This window comes from Pristis pectinata, chromosome 16 (assembly GCF_009764475.1).
Source record: "Pristis pectinata isolate sPriPec2 chromosome 16, sPriPec2.1.pri, whole genome shotgun sequence".
In the NCBI taxonomy this organism is placed as follows: domain Eukaryota; kingdom Metazoa; phylum Chordata; class Chondrichthyes; order Rhinopristiformes; family Pristidae; genus Pristis; species Pristis pectinata.
Genome location: NC_067420.1, coordinates 33954788 through 33970404, shown reverse-complemented (window position 1 = coordinate 33970404; position 15617 = coordinate 33954788). Strand labels below are relative to the sequence as shown.

The window sequence follows — 15617 nt, the reverse complement described above, 5'->3', positions numbered from 1 at the left end:
CCAATCGCACCATGAATATCCACGTAGTAGAGTCTGTTCTCCAGTTATCTTGATCCCCTTGCCATTGGATGAAGATCTTGCTCTGTCAAGTCCAAATGGTTGCTGGCATATAACAACTATGCTTCTTTAAAAGGAATCACACACAGGCAACTTCCACACTGTGGATTGCACTATGTCACAGAAGCATTTCTGTTCTTTTAATGAGGAACTTCAAAAGGAATTTAAGATTTTGAAAAATACTTCAGTTGCTGACAACAATGTAGTTTGTCTGACCTGCCCAAACTTTTTTGCTTGTTTTTTAAAGAAAACAACAAAAGATCTCATTTATTCGATGAAGGGTATGTTTGCTTATCATTCTATGCTCCGTGGACACAGTTTCAGATATAGTGATGGAACATTATAATTGATTAACTTTACCAACTGAAATTTAAGTCCACATGGACAAAATCTGAGGTGATCATTTGTGACATATTAGCATTATTGTCAACCGATGATTTGTGATTTAAAGTGGTGCTTGTTTATCTCGGTTAGGTTGGATGTATCAAACAAAAAAGACCAACTGCACAACTTCCTTAGAACCATAGAACAATACAGCACAATACAGGCCCTTCGGCCCACCATGTTGTGCCGACCTTTAAACCATGCCTAATACTATCTAACCCCTTCCTCCCACATATCCCTCTATTTTAAATTCCTCCATATGCTAATCTAACAATCTCTTGAACTTGACCAACATATCTGCTTCCACCACTACCCCAGGTAGTGCATTCCATGCACCAACCACTCTCTGGGTGAAAAACCTCCCTCTGATATCTCCCTTGAACTTCACACCCATTACTTCAAAGCCATGGCCTCTTGTATTGAGCATTGGTGCTCTAGGAAAGAGGCACTGGCTGTCTACTCTATCTATTCCTCTTAATATTTTGTATACCTCTATCATGTCTCCCCTCATCCTCCTTCTCTCCAAAGAGTAAAGCCCTAGCTCCCTTAGTCTCTCCACATAATCCATCCTCTCCAATCCAGGCAGCATCCTGGTAAATCTCCTCTGCACCCTTTCCGATGCTTCCACATCCTTCCTATAATGAGGTGACCAGAATTGGACACAGTACTCCAAGTGTGGTCTAACCAGGGTTTTATAGAGCTGCATCATTACCTCGCGGCGCTTAAACTCGTTCCCACAACTTATGAAAGCTAACATCCCATAAGCTTCCTTAACTACCCTGTCCACTTGTGAGGCAACTTTCAGTGATCTGTGTATATGAACCCCCAGATCCTTCTGCTCCTCCACACTACCCAGAATCCGCCTTGGAGTTTGTCCTTCCAAAGCATACCACCTCACACTTCTCCAGATTGAACTCTATCTACCACTTCTCAGCCCAGCTCTGCATCCTATCAATATCCCTCTGCAAGCTTTGACAGTTCTCCACACTATCCACACCACCACCAACCTTTGTGTCATCTGCAAACTTGCTAACCCACCCTTCTACCCCCTCATCCAAGTCATTAATAAATATCACAAAAAGTAGAGGTCCCAGAACCAATCCTTGTGGGACACCACTAGTCACAGCCCTCCAATCTGAATGCATTCTCTCCTTCAAAACCCTCTGCTTTCTACAGGCAAGCCAATTCTGAATCCACACGGCCAAGCTTCCCTGCATCCCATGCCCTCTGACCTTCTGAAGAAGCCTACCATGTGGAACCTTGTCAAACGCCTTACTAAAATCCATGTAGCCCACATCTATTGCACTACCCTCATCAATCTGTCTGGTCACCTCCTCAAAGAACCCTAGCAGGCTTGTGAGACATGCTGGCTGTCCCTAATCAGTCTAAGATTCTCTAAATGCTTATAGATCCTATCTCTTAGAATCCTTTCTAACAGCTTGCCCACCACAGATGTAAGGTTCAGTGGTCTGTAATTCGCTGGACTATCCCTACTACCTTTTTTTGAATAAGGGGACAACACTTGCCACCCTCCAATCCTCCAGTATCATTCCCGTGGACAACAAGGACTCAAAGATCCTAGCCAAAGGTTCAGCAATCTCCTCCTTCGCCTCGCAGAGCAGCCTGGAGAATATTCCGCCAGGCCCCGGTGACTTACCTGTCCTAATATTTTCTAACAGCTCTAACACATCCTCTCTCTTGATATCTACATGCTCTAGAACATTAACCTTACCAACACTGTCCTCAGTGTCATCAAGGCCCCCATCTTTGGTGAATACTGAAGAGAAGTATTCATTGAGAACCTCACCCACTTCCACAGCTTCCAGGCACATCTTCCCACCTAATCGGTCCTACCTTAACTCCTACCTTAACATCCTTCTGCTCTTCATGTACGTGAAAAATGCCTTGGGATTCTCCTTAACCCTACTCGCCAAAGCCTTTTCATGTCCCCTTCTTGCTCTCCTCAGCCCCTTCTTAAGTTCCTTCCTTGCTGCTCTATATTTCTCATGAGCCCTATCTGATCCTTGTTGCTTACACCTTATGTATGCTGCCTTCTTCTTCCTAACTAGTTGTCCCACCTCTCTTGTCACCCATGGTTCCTTCACCCTGCCATTCCTTCTCTGCATCACCGGGACAAATTTATCCCTAACATCCTGCAAGAGATCCCCGAACAACGACCACATCTCGATAGTACACTTCCCTTCAAAAATGTCATCCCAATTTACACTCTCAAGTTCTAGTCTTAAAGCCTCATAATTTGCCCTTCCCCAATTAAATACCTTCCTGTCCTCTTTGCTCCTATCCTTGTCCATGATAATGCTAAAGGTTAGGGAGCAGTGGTCACTGTCCTCCAAATGCTCACCCACCAAGAGATCTGTCACCTGACCCGGTTCATTACTTAATACTAGATCTAATATAGCATTCCCTCTAGTAGGCCTGTCAACATACTGTGACAGGAATCCGTCCTGGACACACTTAATAAACTCTGCCCCATCTAAATCTTTGGCACTAAGCAGGTGCCAATGATAACAACCCTGTTTTTCTTGCACCTTTCCAAAATCTGCCTCCCAATCTGCTCCTCAGTATCCCTGCTGCTACCAGGGGGCCTATAGAATACTCCCAGTAAAGTAACTGCTCCTTTCTTGTTCCTAATTTCCACCCATACTGACTCCAGAGAGGATCCTTCTACATTATCCACCCTTTCTGCAGCTGTAATAGTATCCCTGACCAGTAATGCCACCCCTCCTCCTCTTCTCCCCCCACCCTCCATCCCTTTTAAAACATTGAAATCCAGGAATATTCAATATCCATTCCTGCCCTGGTGACAGCCAAGTCTCTGCAAGATCCACAATATCATAGTCCCATGTACTTATCCAAGCTCTCAGTTCATCACCCCTATTCCTGATGCTTCTTGCATTTAAGTAAATGCACTTTAGCTCATCCACCTTTCTACTTTTATACTCTGTACTCTGCTTCTCCTTCCTCAAAGCCTCTCTACATGTTAGGTCTGACTTTTCCACATCCACTTCTTCCTCTGACCTACACCTCTGGTTCCCATCCCCCTCACAAACTAGTTTAAACCCTCCTGAACCACCCTACCAAACCTGGCTGCAAGGATATTGGCCCCGTCCTCTCTGTACAGGTCCCATCTTCCCCTGAAGAGATCCCAATGATCCAAAAATCTAAAACCTTCCTTCTTGCACCAACTCCTCAGCCACACATTCATCTGCCATCTCCTCCTATTCCCACCTTCACTATCGCATGGCACTGGCAGCAATCCCGAGATTGCTACCCTTGAGGTCCTGTTCTTCAGCCTTCTGCCTAGCTCCCTAAACTCACTTTTCAGGACCTCATCCCTCTTCTTACCTATGTCATTGGTACCAACATGTACCATGACTTCTGGCTGTTCTCTCTCCCACTCAAGAATACTGTGGACCCGATCAGAGACATCCTGGACCCTGGCACCTGGGAAACAACATACCATCCGGGATTCATGCTCACCTCCACAGAACCTCCAATCTGTTTCCCTGACTATCGAGTCCCCTATCACTACTGCACTCCTCTTCTCCTCCCTTCCCTCTTGAGCAGCAGGACCATTCCCAGTGCCAGAGACCTGGCTACTGCTGCTTGATCCCTGCAGGTCATCCCCCTCAACAGCTTCCAAAGCGGAAAACCTATTACTGAGGGGAACAGCCTCTGGGGTCCTCTGCTCTATCTGCCTGTTCCCTTTCCTCTCCCCTGACAATCACCCTTCTATCTGCCTCCTGGACCCTAGAAGTACCTGCTCTAAGGGGAGTGACTGTCTCCTGATTCACAGTATCTACATAACTCTCTCCCTCCCTGATGCTTCACAGTGTTTGAAGCTGTGACTCCAGCTCATCAATTCTGAGCTGAGGTTCCATCATCCTCCAGCACTTACTGCAGAAGTGGTCACCGTGCACCCCCAGCAGGGTCCACTAGCTCCCACATCAATCAGCTGCAGCACACCACCATCTCCTCCATCTGAACTAATTCTTTCCCTATCTAGTTTTATCCTACTTAAAATTTATAAAAATAACAGGTAACTTCTGCCATCTCCAACAGGATCCCACCACCAGGCACATCTTCCCCTTCCCTCCCCCTCTGCTTTCCGCAGGGATCGCTCTCTCTGCAACTCCCTTGTCCGCTTGTCCCTCCCCACCGATCTCCCTCCCGGCACTTATCCCTGCAACTGTGCTATGTGTTACACCTGCCCCTATGCCTCCTCCCTCACCACTATTCAGGGCCCTAAACAGTCCTTCCAGGTGAGGCAGCACTTCACATGTGAATCCATCGGTGTCATTTATTGCATCTGGTGCTCCTGGTGCTGCCTCCTTTACATCGGTGAGACCCGACACAGATTGGGGGATCGATTTGTCGAGCACCTTTGCTCCATCTGCAGTAAAAGCCAGAATTCCCCAGTGGCCAGCATTTTAATTCCACTTCCCATTCCCACACTGACATGTCTGTCCACAGCCTCCTCTACTGCCAAGTTGAGGATAGATGCAGATTAGAGGAACAGCACCTCATATTCCATCTTGGTAGTCTCCAACCTGACAGCATCAACATCAATTTCTCTAACTTCCAGTAACCACTCCCCTCTGTTCCCCCCTCCCTTTCTTTTCCCTTATCCCTCTACCCCTTCTCTTTTCCCTTCCCCCACCCTCATGACCTGCCCATCACCCACACCTTCCTCCCTCTGGTTCTCTACCTCCCTCCCTTTATTCCATGGTCTACTGTCTTCTCCTATCAGATTCCATCTTCTTTAGCCCTTTGCCTCTTCCACCTATCACCTGCCAGCTTCTCACATCATTCCCACTTACCCCACCCCACCTACCTATCTTCCCCCTCTCACCTGGATTCACCTATCACCTGCCAGCTTGTGCTCCTCCCCCTCCCCCCACCTTTTTATTCTGCCTTCTGCCCTCTTTCTTCCCAGTGCAGGTGAAGGGTCTTGGCCTGAAACATCGACTGTTCATTTGCCGCTGTAGATGCTGCCTGACCCTGACCTGCTGAATTCCTCCAGCATTGTGTGTGTTGCTATGAGTTGTTCCCAGTTCTGGTGTGTAATTTTCAGCACTATCAGGCAAAACATCTGACTTGCAACGTGAATTCCTTCATCAATCGATTGATAAGCTTGTTGGACTGTACAGACAATACCATGACAAATTTCTGTGGTGCAAAATGAGTTGGAAAAAAATCATGTTATGGGCAAAATTGCAAATCATTCTGGGGAAAGAATTATTTGGTCCTGGTTGTGGTGCACAATTGTCTTCCAATTGTCTTGAATTGCTTTGCAATGGAAGTTTAGAAATATTTTCAAATTTACACTGTGTAGAAGAACTGAAAAACTTCGACTGATTTGCAAGACTTTTGTATTGTAAAGTGCCAGAACATGGCAGCATATGGTTGCTCTATTGAACTAATGCTCACACTATTGCTGAGGGACTGAAGATATATTTTCTATCACAAGAGAAGTGGCCAACTTTGTTGAAAAATATCGTTAATTATCCTTGCACTAAACTGTGGCTTGCTTTCATTAGTAAACAATGGCCACCTTTCAGAAGTTGGCAGAGGCTGTTGAGAAAAAATGAATTGTTGGTAACTGAAGTTGCATTGTATATCTGTTCCCTTCAAGAATATTTACAGAAAGGTTCAGTATGATTTGTCACTTTGGACGCAAAGATGCTCTGTCTGTACTTCTCACTGCCTCGGTAAAGCAGCCAGCATAATCAAAGATCCCACCCACCTGGAACACTCTCTCTTCTCCCTTCTCCCATCAGACAGAAGATACAAAAGCCTGAAAGCACGTACCACCAAGCTCAAGGACAGCTTCTATCCGCTGTCATAAGACTATTGAACGGTTCCCTAGTACGATAAGATGGACTTCTGACCTCATTATCTCCCTTGTTATGACCTTGCACCTTATTGCCTACCTGCGCTGCACTTTCTCTGTAGCTGTACTCTGCATTTTGTTATTGCTTTACCCTGTACTACCTCAGTGCACTGTGTAATGAATTGATCTGTGTGAATGGTATGGAAGACAAGTTTTTCACTGTACCTCGGTACAAGTGATAATAATAAACCAATAATAAACCAAAAGAGTTGTGGATGGGGAAATTAGTAAAGCTGAATTCTTCAATGCAGTCAAGAATTTTTTCTCTCAACAGTGCTGACTCATCCAGATCCGTGGAGACTAGTTTTTGATTGGACAGGGAAGCTTGAGCGCATATTGTTGAGGAACATGCCAGAGTGGAATCACATACAAAATAGACTTGCCACCTACTAAACAAGGATTACCATCCTAAGTTTAATAGATGAGAATTGTCTAGTGACAAAAGCTAAATCAATAGTCTCCTGAATGACATCAGACTGGAACACACAGAAAGGACCAGTTTCTGAAAGGTGTTGCAATGTTTTTCAGGTCATGGATAGAAATGCAATTGTCAAAGATGTAGCAAAGGTAATTGAGTTCTCATTGTGTCTTCCTGCCAGCACTGCCCCTATTGAATGAGCCTGTTCAATAATAACCAGTTACCTGAAAAGTCACATCTCAGTGTTTCTACAATGGAGGCTCTTCACTTTGTGCAGGCAAACTTTGACAACCATGAAAAACTGCAGAAAAACTATCAGATCTTACAAAAGATTGCTTCATACGAGAAAAACAACACACAGGAAACACTGCACAGCAGAAAGCACAATGGTGATTGGGCAGGTCCTCCTAAAGAGCAAAAAATAAGTATTGTCGTATTGTATCATTAAAAAGCAAAATAAAAATGATTACCAAAGTTTCATCTGTTTAGTGTTTTGAACTATGGTTTATAGATCCAGTCCCCATACTCAAGGAAAGATATTCTAGCAATGGTGCATTGAAGGTTCATCAAATTAGTTCCTGCAATGGGGGAATTATTCTATGAGGAGAGATTAAACAGAATGGGCCTATACACTCCAGAGTTTAGAAGAATGAAAGGTGAAATACAAAATTCTCACAGTACCTGACAGGATAAAAACAGCGATGATATTTTCCCTGGCTAGGGTGTCCAGAGCAGGGGTCTCAGAATAAGGGGTTGACCATTTGGGACTGAGTTGAGAAGAAATTTCTTCATTCAGGTAGTGAATCTTTGGAATTTTCTACCCTAGAGGGCTGTGGACACTCAGTCACTGTATTCAGCACAGAGAACAACAGATTCTTGGCAATTAGGGAAATCAAGGGATGGAGTCAGTGTAAGAAAATGACACTGAGGTAAAAGATCAGTCATGGTCTAATTCAATGATGAAGCAGGCACAAGAGGCCGTGTGGGCTAGTCCTGATTCTTTTCCTTATGTTCCTATAGTGTAGAGGTGGGTGGGGTGGGAAGTGAGGCAAGGAGAACCCTTGTTTCTGGAATAGGAGGATAGGGAGCATGAGATCATCAGTGAAGGAAGTGGAACAGGCCTGGTTGAGGATGCTGTCAACAGTGGTGGGGGGGGAAATCAGGATTGAGGGAAAAGGAAGACATATTGGAAGTACTGGTGTTGGCATCAGATTAGAGGAGATGGAGAAACTGGGAGATTGGGAATGGAGTCTTTACAGGGAGGACATTGTTACGGACTCAGTGAAAGTCCCTTTAAGATAGAGAGTGTGTGTGTATGTGTGTGTGGGGCGTGCTTACGTCAATACAAGATAAAGGGCGTAATGACGTTGTTGGAGAAGTCAAAAGAAGAAGAAGAGAGAGAGAGAGAAGGGAGAGAGACACCAGCCTGCTTGTTTTCTCTATCGATGGATGAGAAACTATAACTGTGTCTGCCACTGAAATCCATGTATGGAAGTTGGAAGTAATCCGGTGGAGTTCACTTTATTGCTGACCTGTAGAAGGAAACAGGTATTTATGTGTGGACGACCACGATTCGGATGCTTTTCGGGGTGAGGAAGTCACGGCCGAGTAAACACTGGAGTGTCGTTTGGGTTCCATCATGGAACATTTGGATTTCGTATTTACTCTCTATGTTTCCCTACATCTACGTCTTATCTTCTGACAACGGTGGTTGTTGAAGAAGCCCTTGCTCATGTTTCACCTTATGGCTTGCGGAACTGAACTTTAAGAACCATTCCTGAACTGGGAGTTTTGGACTTTGTCACACACACACACAAAGAGTTTAGTTTCAGGGGTTAACGTTCAAGGTTTAACATTTTTGAATTCTAACATACTAACATCTTTACTTTTATTTTACGTATTATCATAAGTAGTGATTAATAAAATAGTTTTTAACACTGAATCATGCTCAGTGTGTTTCTTTTGTTGCTGGTTCGTGACAACATGTAGTCAAGGCAGCCATGAGTCTCTGTGGGGTCCTGCATACTGTTTGCTAACCTACCCCCTGAAATAGAGAAGTGGAGAAAGGAAAGTTGGAGGGGGAACCATGTTGAAGTGACGCAGGGTGGAAGTTGGGAGTAAAAGTGAAAAAAATCACTTAGTTCTGTACCAGGGCTAGAAGTAGCTGTCAATGTACTGGAGGGAGCCTAAGGAGGATCTGATGAGCATTGTCAATGTGGGAATGGAATGATATGTAGACTTAGCCAGCACTTCTCCAAATAACTCCTATCATGCCTGGTGATCCACCCCACCTTTTGAAAGAATGAAAATAGCAAAGTAGAATGCAACTACTTAAAAAGCAAGGGGCCACTTTTGAGTACTTCCAAATTCTCAATGAAATAATACAAGCAAGAACTGTTGGGGGAGGGGTAGGCGGCACCAAGAGCGGTAGCAGCAAAAAGTCGAGTTTGCAATAAGTAACGGCAGAGGTATTCGTTGTTTTATTTCAAAAAAATAAAATTTATTCATAATAAAACAGAATACAGTGCAAAGCTCTTTACATTGTTAGTGTCGTTTGGTCAATACATTCAGTGTTGCATAGTAGCGTTAGCACTTTTTTTCTGTGCATAGCACCATTGACATTTTTATTTGCAATACTTTATCACAGCCTACGGAAAAAAATAAACACAAAGAAACAGAAGCAGGCTTGTGTTAACAAGGCGGGTGGAACGGCAGCCGGAGGCGTGCCGACTGCGCAGGCGCGGCGGTGGCGCCCTTCAGCCAGCGCCGAGCGGCGGATTTGGCGGGTTTTAGGAAAGTGGAGTCGGGGCGGAAGAGACGGGAGTCAGTCAGACCAGCTCCGAGATAGCGAGAAAAAAAAGGGGGCTCTGCGTCGGACACAAGAGCAGCGGGAGAACCGGTGTCGGGCTTTTTACATTGTTATTTAATTATCCTGGAGGCCGGGGCGGCAGGCTGAAGGAGTCCGGGCCAGCTCGCCCCCGGTTGATGACCATGGCGCAGCAGACCCTCTGGTAAGTGAGCGGCCACACCGAAACCTCGCTCGTTTTACTGGCTGATTCTGTCTCTGCATCGAATGCCCGGTTGATAGGAATTTACTATTCGGCCCTTCGTGCTCATGCTAGCCCAAAGAGCTGCCCCGGCCTCATCCCTACCCACCGCTCTTTGGATCATATCCTTGGGTTGTCCGAGAACTTTTTAAAAAAAACACTCCCTCTAAACTGGTACATTTGCATTTTTTGTCTCGCAACCTGATGGGAGCCGGAAACGGATTGGGAATGGCACTATTTCCAAGCAGTGAGTTCAGTGGGATTTGGGTCTCTCTTGGCTCCATTGGTATTGGTTTATTATTGTCACTTGTACCGAGGAACAGTAGAAAAACTTGTCTTGCATACTTATCGTACAGGTCAATTAATTACACAGTGCAATTACATTGAGGTAGTATAGAGTGCATTGAAGTAGTACTGGTAAAAACAATAACAGTAAAGTGTCACAGCTACAGAGAAAGTGCAGTGTGATAAGGTGCAAGGTCACAACGAGGTAGATCGTGAGGTCAGAGTCCATCTCATCGTTTAAGGGAACCATCTTACTGGAACAGCAATGCATAATCTCAACACACAAATCTGATACAAGCAGTGAGGAATGGGTCCTATGTAGATCCTTGAGAGTAGTTGGAGCTGCACTCTCGACCTGCCGGAGTTCAAGTCCAGCAACTCAAGGCTCTTGACTCTGTTGGAACAAAGCAGTTTGTTTGATGGACACCCTATCAACCACCCTGAAAATTCATTCAACCCGACGGCAGCTGTGTGTACCTTCTACAAAATGCAATGCAGTTACTTGCTCACATTAATCTGACAGCATCTCCCAACCTGTAATTTGCGTCAACAAGTATAGGGCTAGCAGGTACATGGACTATTACTTCCTGCAGATTCCCCTTCAAGTTGCCCACCAAGTTGACTTGAAATAAAGTGCTTGATCATTGCAGGGTTTAAATCCTGGAACTCCCGATCCAACGGCACTGTGAGAGTACCTTTTATCTGTGACATTTTACTCTACTGTTATTGTTTTTACCTGTACTACATCAATGCACTCTGTACTAACTCAATGTAACTGCACTGTGTAATGAATTGACCTATGCGATCAGTTTGTAAGACAAGCTTTTCGCTGTACCTCGGTACAAGTGACAATAATGAACCAATACCAATATCTGAGAGCTTGCTCACCACCTTCCCAAGAACAGGTTAGCGATGGACAATAAATCCTAACCTTGCCAACAATGCCCAAATTGGTGAAGTAAAAAAAATCAAAGGAAATTGTGTGAGAAGGACAACAAAAAAAGTGCCTGGAAGAGAACAGTATAAACTAATCACCCATGATCTTATTTAATGGTGGAGCAGGCTTGATAGGCTGAGCGACCTGCTCCTAATTCATACTTTTGTAACAGAAAGACAGATTTCAAGGCAGAAAGATCTGAGGATGGAAGACGAAGTGCATTCTCAGGAATGGAGACTGATCACTGAATTTAAAAAAAAGTAAAATTGTATACAATATCCAAAATTTAGATGAGAATTTATTACTAGTTTACAAAATTACCATTGCTTAATTCTGTTTAAATACTTTTAAATTCTTATTGCCTTCAATACGACGGGGTTTTAGTTATGAGATTTATGTATAGTGTTTCATGGGCATCTTTTGTCGCAGATTCATGCAAATTACATTCACCCAGTGCATTTGCTTGCTAATGGTGATACAAGGCAGCTTGTCAGTGATTGAAAAGGGGTTGGTAAATGAAAGATGTAGAGTCATACAGAATGGAAATAGTCCATTTGCCCATGGTTTATTTGTCAGCCATCAAGTGTCTTGTCTGTTCAAATCCTATTTTCTAGCACTCTGCCTGCAGCCTTCTATGCCGTGGCCTAGAAGAAACACGAAGCTTGCTGACCTATGTTATCTATTACATTATGAGCTATTCTTTTTTTTTGTGTGAAATATAGTGAGGAATTGGATGAGCTCTCACAGGATTTGGATTGTGATGTTCCAGACCACAAAGATGCAAGTAAACTGTACAAAGTCAAATGGACTTCAGAAGAGGTATCTGCTCTGAAACCAGTTCGTTTGCTTAAAATATATACACTTAAGTTTGCAAAATGGATAAGATTTTAATGTCTGGTATCGTGCAGAATGGTGTTAGCATTATTGTGATAGTTTGAAGAGGATTTGGCATTTGTATGTGAAATCCAGTGGTTGTGCAGAACTTGAAAGCACTTTTTTGTTGGTAGCCTTCCTGCTTATGAAATAAATTTCACTTGTATGCTATCTGATCAGCATTAAATCAATTAAAAAATATTTCTTATTTTGTTCTACAAACTTTTGTTCATGCTGCCTGGGACAGAAGGGGATGCTCTAATAGAAGGTTAAACCTCTTTTTCTTTTCAGTTCTTGTTGCTTCATGTCACTCTAGTTCTCACTGGAATATTCCTGAAACATTTCTTTGCTGTCAAAATTAAATGCTAGTTTGTTATAAGAACATGGACATTTTTTTTTGTAGGAACAAAATCCAGGTTGGATTGTCTTCAGTGGGTGAAGCAGTGACAAAAATCCACTTACAGTGGATTTCAAAATGTGGACATCAAATGTGTGCACAGTAATGACACAGAATCCATATAATAAGTTCTGCAGATGTGGCAGGGGTGAGCTGGATGTGTGCTGAACTTCAATTATTTTTCAGACGAGATATTGTACTGACTTAGTCACTGCCTTGTGCAACCAATCAAGTAGGTTGAAGTGACCTTGTTAATTTCAAGGGATTGTGAAGTCCATAGATCTGCCAAAGATTGACACATTAACCAAAGTTCAGTGAATCTAACCATTGCAGCTGCTTACCTGTTTGTTCTGAATATTATTAGTGCAGAGCTGCAGTGTGACAAGAGCATTTTGTCCTTGGTTATTATGTGGTTTGTGATACCATCTACTGTTCTCAGAACATTGGCACAAGATTAAGCCATCTATCCCCTTGACCCTTTCAGCACTTTGATATCCTGGCTGATCTGTGATTTTTATTCCATATATGTGCCTTTTCTCCATTTCATTTAATACCTTGATTATCAAAACTCTGTCAGTCTCGGATTTAAAATTAACAATTGACCTAGCGTCAATTACTGTATGCGGAAGAGAGCTTCAAATTTCTACCTGCTCTGTGTGTTTTCCAACTTCACTCCTGAGAGGCAGGCACTCATTTTTAGAGAATACCTCTGGTTCTAGACCTTGCCTAACCAGTGTAAATGGGTTCTCTTTATCTCAGTTCTTTTCAACATCTTGAAAATGTCAATCAAGTCACCTCTTTTTAAATTCCTGAGACTTTAGTCCTAGCACAGAAACAGACCCATTTAGCCCACCTTATCCATGCTGACCATGAAGCATAACTACATTAATCCCATCTGCGTGTGGGGCCTGCATCCCTCTACAACTTTCTTTTCCAAGTATCTGTCCAAATGTCTTTTAAACATTGTAACTATCTGCCACCATCATCTCCTGGCAGCTTGTTCCAGATATTCACCACTCTCTGTGGGGGAAAAACCTGCCTTTCTCCTCTCTCACCTTAAATCTGTGTCCTGTAGTTCTAGACTCCCCTGCCCTAGGGAAAAAAGTTCTGACCATCTTATCTGTGCCCCTCATCATTTCGTAAACCTTCATAAGGTCACCCTCAGCCTCTAGTGTTCCAGTGACAATAAATCCAGCCTATCCAATTTCTCCTTATAATTACATCCCCCCATTCCAGGCAACATCTTGATGAATCTCTTCTGCACTCTCTCTGTTGCGACCACATCCTTTCTGTAGTGTGGTGACCATTAATGTTTGCATTCTCATATAGATTTTGGGTATCATTTTCACAAATCTATACTGCACTTTCTTCGATATATTCCTGCCAGCAAGTACTCATAATCGTCCCAATGTGATCTGACCAAGGCTTTGTTTAGATAGAAGCATAACTTCTATCCTGGAGATATATAGCTCAGCACTTTTTTTCTGTATATGATACCTTAATGGCCTATGTAGTAGTATTTTTATTGCTTCTAGCTTTGTGCCATATTGGGAATATTTTGATTTGTACTTTTTGGGTCCAAAGTAGATGACTTTACAGCCATCTACATTAAAATTATTTGGCACATTTGTCCATTTTAATAAAATCTTTTTAATGCTTTCAGCTGCACTGGTACAGTGCTCTCTTTCAATACACTTAGAAAAGTATATTTCTATCCCATGAGTTAAATAATTGCAATCCCAACACAGAACCTTTTGGGATCCTATTAGGTCAGGTGCTGTCAATTTGAGTATCTCTATCATCTCTATTCTTGTCTCCTTTCACATAATCATAGAATTGCTTAGACTTTCCCAGCCAGCCCAATAAATTGCCTTCAGTTCCACGGGCAACCTCAGTTTTCAGTTTCTTACAAGCGATTTTATGAATGGTTACTTCAGTTAAGTGACGTCATAGACATTCCCCTGCCCACTACTTAAGTATCTCCTCAAAGAAAAATCATTGGATATAAGTTGTACTTTACAGATCCACATTAGCTTTCACTGATCAACCAAACATTTTCAAAGGTTTTCAGTCACTTTATCCTTAATTACAGACTCCAGTAAGTTCTTGGAAACAGATTTCTTTGTTTCTTCCCCTCATCTTTCTTAAGTAAACAAGAGACTTGCACAATTTCACAATGTAAAGAACCAGTTCTGAAATTAGACGAACACTGAATTATAATTAAGGCTCAGAATTGTTCTTGCCTATTTCCTTTTTCTAAAAAAAAGCTAGGATAGGGACTCTGGTGCCATTATTTTCAACACTGTTGTATTATCTGCTTAAGAATGCTACAAGTTCACATGTTTATCAGCATTCTGTTTCTAATATGCTGACAATGGATTTAGTGGCATCCTTACCTAGTTGTAAGGTTAATTTTGCCATAAGGTTAATTTTAAAAGTTAGCCCTTTTTGTTTTAAAGATCTGTAAATAACACCACTGGACTGAATAATATAGTGTACAATAATGCAATATTGTAGTAAAAACAATTGTAAATGTGTTTACAGTACACATTTTAATAAGGGCATTGCCATTTTAAAATTACTTATCAGACATATTGCAAAGTTCTAGTTTAATACCACATTTTCCCATGTATATCCAAATTGAACCCATTGCACTTCTCTGCCGGTTCCACCATTTTTCTGGGCTTGAACATCTTATATCTTTGTTGCAGAGCTCTATTAATGGATCCTGTTCCATATATATTATCTTAGTGGTTTTAAGAGGCACCTAACTGTGTCTCCAACAGAATATTAATGATTACCATGTTATAGGGGTTTAAGTTAAACTTTTTACTTTTGTATAGGATGAAAGGTTGAAGAAGCTGATAAAGCAATTTGGCAAAAATGACTGGAAACTTATAGCAAGTAATTTCTCAGTAAGTATCTTTGTAGTTGTGACTTTTAAAGGTAGTCACTCTTGTCCTAGTTCTTCATGAGAAAAACTGGTCTCACACACCACCCTCCCATTAGTATATGTGTAGATCTCAGAAAACTACATTTATTTATTAATTGCACTTATCTGGAATTACATGTATGAGTACTCTGAAGCAAACAGTGATGAGGCTGGAGGTTTGAAAGGTTTAAAAAAAATCAAATCTTTGCTGTTTTCCAGAAATTGTCTGACCTGTTGTTCGTTAGGCAGGGACCAAACTTTCTTTTTACAGATTGCACAATTTTGATTTGCTTTGCACTGCACTTTCTAACAATGAAGTACAAAATTCTACAATTGTTGAAGAATAGCTTCCTTTAAGTCAAGTGATGCGGTT

At 42.5% G+C, this 15617-nt stretch overlaps 1 protein-coding gene across 3 annotated transcripts in view; it reads left to right on the top strand.

Annotated features, from left to right (window-relative positions):
* The first annotated feature begins 9552 nt into the window (after nt 1-9552).
* Nucleotides 9553-15617, top strand: part of mybl2b (v-myb avian myeloblastosis viral oncogene homolog-like 2b) — a 30845-nt gene continuing 24780 nt past the window's right edge. For 2 of the 3 annotated variants that reach the window (XM_052031629.1, XM_052031628.1), the window contains exons 1-3: nt 9553-9784; nt 11765-11861; nt 15156-15227. In XM_052031629.1, coding sequence (XP_051887589.1) covers nt 9759-9784; nt 11765-11861; nt 15156-15227 — 195 coding nt within the window. In that variant the 5' untranslated portion in view covers nt 9553-9758. The remainder of the gene's footprint in view (nt 9785-11764; nt 11862-15155; nt 15228-15617) is intronic. The other variant, XM_052031630.1, reaches the window with a different exon arrangement.